Source organism: Lactuca sativa, chromosome 8 (assembly GCF_002870075.4).
Source record: "Lactuca sativa cultivar Salinas chromosome 8, Lsat_Salinas_v11, whole genome shotgun sequence".
Classification (NCBI taxonomy): Eukaryota; Viridiplantae; Streptophyta; class Magnoliopsida; order Asterales; family Asteraceae; genus Lactuca; species Lactuca sativa.
This window is the reverse complement of record NC_056630.2, coordinates 214721278-214727023: the sequence shown is the minus strand read 5'-3', so window position 1 is coordinate 214727023 and position 5746 is coordinate 214721278. Positions and strand designations below refer to the sequence as shown.

The 5746-nt window shown below is 41.6% G+C and overlaps 1 protein-coding gene across 1 annotated transcript; it reads left to right on the top strand.

The window, feature by feature from the left end:
* Positions 1-1795: 1795 nt before the first annotated feature.
* On the top strand, positions 1796-2504 carry LOC111903722 (histone H2A.1). The gene is made up of 2 exons (XM_023899476.3): positions 1796-2065; positions 2157-2504. The coding sequence occupies exons 1-2, from the start codon at positions 1859-1861 to the stop codon at positions 2403-2405; spliced, it is 456 nt and encodes a 151-aa protein (XP_023755244.1). The 5' UTR covers positions 1796-1858; the 3' UTR covers positions 2406-2504.
* The last annotated feature ends 3242 nt before the right edge of the window (positions 2505-5746 follow it).

The window sequence follows — 5746 nt, the reverse complement described above, 5'->3', positions numbered from 1 at the left end:
ACAACAACTCTTCTATAATCAACAATGGCCTATAATCCTTGCTCCAGATGCACACAATCGATTTAGGGTTCTTCTCATAAGGCTAAAATGAACAATGACGGCCAATGAGTCCTTTTTATACGTCCCAAACCTGAACGGTTAGGGTTTCCGCTAAACAGCGTCGACTCGCCGAGTCCATATCTGGACTCGTCGAGTTCAGTCGCGATCCCGCGACCAAGTCTGCGATCCTACTCGGCGAGTTTAGGCTCCAACTCGCCGAGTCCCCTCTTAAATCACCCAAAAACATATATTAATAATACCTGAGATTCCGGGCTGTTACAATTTGCACCTTGATCATGAACTTCTGTATCTCGATCACCAACAGGTGCACCTTGATCACTAATATTTGCACCTTCATTACCAATTTCAACATGTGCATCTTGACCACCAACAGTTGCACCTTGCTCACTAATATTTTCACCTTCATTACCAATTTCAACATGTGCATCTTGATCACCAACAATTGCACCTTGCTCACTAATATTTGCACCTTCATTACCAATTTCAACATGTGCATCTTGATCACCAACAGTTGCAGTGTGTTCCAAGTTGAAACACAATTTCTTACTACATGATTGACTCCCATCAACTAACCTCAATCTCTTATTTGAATTGTATTCGGGTGTCTCATATCTTACTAAACACAATTCAAGATTTGGGACATCATGATCACCAACAGTTGCAGTGGGCACATCATCTGCTATTTCCTCAATTATGACCCTAGGTTTAACTCTTGGAGACATAAAGTATGTAAGTAACTTAGTTTCATTATGTTCAGTGTATACCTTGATGATCTTATGATGTTCAATGTATTGTGCAAGACTGAGTACATCAATATCATTCCCCAGAGCTCTAAGACCAAACTCCAAATCTCCATTTGGCAATTGATAGTGGTAGTAAATGACTGGTGGTACATCATAACCAAGCTTCAGCATCACCTCGTCCAACTCATGCACAGAGAACTCATCCATGTCTACCAAGTCAATGTGGTCTAATTTTCCTTCAATGTAGCTTATCCCTGGGAATTTTGTGAACCTCCCTCCATGATGGAGCTCAATAGTGAACATCGTGGGATATCCTTCTGTAAAAATCATGAACCAAACCAAAAAAACATTACTTTATATGGATTGTAAAATATTTATTTTTGTTTCAAAGAAATATGTAAGAAACAGAGTACATTACCGTAAATTCAGATTGCATCAAAACACTGATTTCTTGGCCTGATTTCCCACATTTGGAGCATACACGTGGATTCAAACTTACGATTGCGGTTGATGATCAAATGCAAGATTTCAATGAACGATTAGGGTTTTCGATCAACAAAGTGGGTTTAGTGGGTAGAGTGAAGGGTCATTAACTGTGTATATCATTCAATATGGCGGTAATCGATGATATGGAGGTGGAAAGACGAAAATACCCCGGTCTTTATTGCATGTAACGGAGCATATGGACGGAAGTTAGTGGGAGGGACCAAAAACAATGGAAAAATCTAATTTTGAACCAATGGTGCATCAAAGTATCGTTTTAGACCAAAGTCGCATAATTTTGCCAAACACAGGGACAGTTTTTGCAATTTTGTCCCGGTTAAATAGTTAATTAATTAACTTGGCATCGGCTGCTCCTCTTTTCTTTACTATGGATTGCCATCGTGGCATATGTTAACCGTTGGATCATATTAGATCTTCCCACCTTAAATTCAACCAAACAAACCGCGCATTATATATACTCCTCTTCTCCCTCCATTTTATTCATCGAGTTTTAAAATTCACAATCTACTCCATCGAATCTAATCTCTCGATACCAATTTCAAGCCACATCAATGGAGTCCGGGAAAACAACTAAGGGTGCCGGAGGAAGGAAAGGCGCCGGAGAACGTAAGAAATTGGTGACCAAGTCGGTTAAGGCCGGACTTCAATTTCCGGTGGGTAGAATCTCCAGGTTTTTGAAAAAAGGCCGATACGCTCAACGAACTGGCTCCGGTGCACCGATCTATCTCGCTGCCATTCTTGAATACCTCACTGCTGAGGTTCGTATCCTAGTTTTCTGTAGTTACTTTCGTTTAGTTTTGATATTTGTTGAAATCAGCTATTGATTTGATTCCCAAAATCGAATTACAGGTTTTGGAGTTGGCTGGAAATGCAGCAAGAGATAACAAGAAGAAGAGAATTAATCCTAGACATGTTCTATTGGCTGTGAGGAACGATGAAGAACTGGGAAAATTGCTTGCTGGTGTTACCATCGCGAATGGAGGTGTTCTACCAAACATCAATCCAGTTTTGTTGCCTAAGAAATCTGCAGTTGACACCGAGAAGACTCCTAAATCTCCCAAATCGACTAAAGCTTTCAAATCACACAAAAAGGCATAGAATAGTTATGATGTTTGTATGAAGATACCTAGGTTAAATGTCAACATAGTTTCTTGTTTTTAGCACCATAATCAATCTAATCATTTTTCGTTATATATCTATTTGGATAGTTGTGTTGATTGATCTTGTTGATGTGTTTTGATAAATCCCACAAGTTAATTGTTCTTATGGTGTTTTGGGTTTATAAAATATACGAAAACCCTAAGTTCTATGATGTCGTCTCCATTGATTATCTTTTGGTTTGAAAAAGTGATGCCATAGATGTCTGCTTTATGAGTCTGAAGCCGTTGAAAATTTGAAATGTAGAAAGCACAGAGGCCATTGATTTTCTAGCGGTAGTGGTGAACAATAAGTTTTTAGTTGAAAGGTAAAGACACGTGTCATGTATGAATGTAAAGAAGTGGTAAGATGATAGACAAAACTTATTGGATTTAGTATAATTATAAAGTTGAAGGTAGTGGTGCCACTGAAACCTCCTGTGCATGTCAACTCATATTTTTCTTTCTCATTTTATAAATTTGAAACCAAAAGGTGGGAGTGGGAAAACGGTTAGGAAAGAGAAAACAAGTAAAAGAGTAGAGAGTGAAATGAGAGTGCAGCCCTGGAAGGCTGCAGCGTGGCCTAGACCGCACCAAAGGGGCGATGTGCATGATGATGTGGCAGGTGGAGTGCGGCCTAGACCACACCCACTCCCTCTGGTCTAAGTCTCTTTAATTTGATATCCTGGTGTAAAACGAATTTTCAAAACTGTCTACGTGGCATTGCCTTTTAAAAGTTGACATAGTATAAACATGTGTTGTTTTTTACCTTTGTAGATTTGTAGTGTCTTAAGGCTATCTTCATTCACAACCTAATCCAACCCAACCATTTATTATAAAACTAATTTCTCTTTTTTTTTCACATCCATAATACAATTAAATTCAATCTTTTACTCCAATTAGCAATCCAACCCAATCCAATTTTATATTAAAAAAATATAAAAGTTATTATATCAATATTGATATCATTTTGTAGAGAGAAATTAATCATGTATCTTGATATAATTCATTGACAAAACTGCAGGCATTTCAGTGTTCGAATAATTTCAGAGTTATGGACAGTATTAGTATTTGTGTTGGGATTCAAGTGAGGACGGTATAGTTGGTTGATTTGGAAATGGCAAGTCCCTCTCAGCAGGATCAGGTGAGTCTTCTGCCAAGTATAAGTGATCGACAAGGGTAATTAGGCAGGTAGCCTTTCTTTCAGGAAGGGAGACTCAAGTTTTTGGAAGTTGAGTAGTCAGATGAGAGATAAGCAGGCTGGTTCCAGCAGTATCGATTCAGTATGGGTGGCAGAATGGATAGAACAGTTATAGATAGTCGAAGTATCTTCAGAAGTCGCTGGAAGCGACTAGGAGATTGTGATGGAGTGTAGTGACCGGTGGGAGTCCGGTAACCCATATATCGGCGGATTAGTTGGACCAGGGTAGTCTCAGTGCATCCAGTAGGCGGATAAGGGGCAACAAAATTTTCAGTCGAAGGAAGTAACGCTAAGGAAATTATGGAAAAGAGAAGAATTCAATATGTACCAGTAGTAGTGACCAGCACTGTGAGTGGCTGGAGTGATGGACAAAAGGGTTAAAGTCACCAGGGAGGGTGTTAAGGCGTATTGCAGGTCAGTTGACCATACAGAACTTCGAGGATGAAGTTTAGTTTAAGTGGGGGAGAGTTGTAACACCCGAAATCAGAAAGGTCAAGAAAGGAAAGGAAAAACCCTAAGTTAAAGAGGGTTGACTCGGCGAATCTAGGGAGGAACTCGGCGAGTTGGAGCAGGATCCGGGTGAAAAGTAAGTGACCGACTCGGCGAGTCGGCAAGTGGAATCGGCAAGTCTGGTCTGGGTTAGGAAACCCTAATTTCGGCACTTGGTACCCTATTTAAGCATCTTATTCTCTTCCCTAGGGCTCATTTGCGGCCCTTATAGTCCAGAACCCGAAACCCTAAGCCTCCATTGTTGCTCATTCAAGCTTCCAAGCCATTTTTGGGTGATTTGAAAGAAGAAGAAAGAGGGAAATCAAGGAAGCTTCAAGGATTGGTCTGAGATTTGGAGTTTGTGGAACCTTTCTGAGTTATTGAAGGTACTAAGTCGTTTCCTTCATTTAGATATATACTAGTTGTGTGATTTGGGGCTTTTTGGGCAAGTTTATGAACCATTTCGAGTTAGAAGCCCAGATTTGAAGTTGCTACTTCAGATCTAAGTGTATCTTGGCCTAGAGAATCATAAAGCATCAGTCTATGGGTTGATTGTTAAGCCCCTTTGTCTTAAACCCTAGTTCATGGTGTATTTAGCCTAGATCTCCTTAGCTACACGTAAAGTTTGCCACTTTACGTAAGGAATAGGCTTTAGAAGAGTGGATCTATAGTTTGGAGTCCATGCATGACTCAAAAGCCTCTGAATATATGAAGGACTGAATAGACTCGGCGAGTCCTTCGAGTGGACTCGGCGAGTAGTATGAAGATGGAGATGAACTCGACGAGTTTGATGAACAACTCGACGAGTCTGTTGAAGATTGCCTCGGACTCGGCGAGTTTGTTCTTGGACTCGGCGAGTCAAGTCACAAAACCCCAAACCCTTCGAGTTAAGACTCAGATCAGTGAATTGAGTGGGGAATCAGTGAGTTGGTCAGGTCAGGACTCGGAAATCGGTAGACTCGGCGAGTCGAGTCGCGAATGAATGGATTATGAGCGTATAAACTCGGCGAGTCAGTAGGCAGACTCGACGAGTAGGGTTGATCAGGACTTTGACTTTGACCAAAGTTGACTTAGTTGACTTTTAGAGGACTGTCAGACTAAGTGTCATGTTGATATTGGTAGCTCGGAGAGTTAGAGGAGCAGCGGCTCAGAGAATTGTCGGTTAGCAGCCAGAGGATTATCGGCAGAGCTCAGCAGTTCAGGTGAGTTTCCTTCTAGTAGGAACGGGTCTACGACCACAATGCCGGCCCGATTAGCTAGCAGTAGTTTCCGGACTACGGTCCGATGCAGTAGTTAGTATGTTTGATGCCTTCGTGGCTCAGACAAGATTTATGTGTTATGTGTTCCGGGCTACGGCCCGATGCAGTATGCAGTATATGTGTGCTCATGCTAGTTGATATGTTTATGTTATGCTTTGTTCAGTTAGTCCGGACGTCGGTCCGATGCAGGGGACAAGGTCCCAGTCAGTTTCCGGACTTCGGTCCAATGCAGGGGGCAAGGCCCCAGTTAGTCCGGACTTCGGTCCGATGCAGGGGACAAGGTCCCAGTCAGTTTCCGGACTTCGGTCCGATGCAGGGGCAAGGCCCCAGATAGTCCGGACTTCGTTACGATGC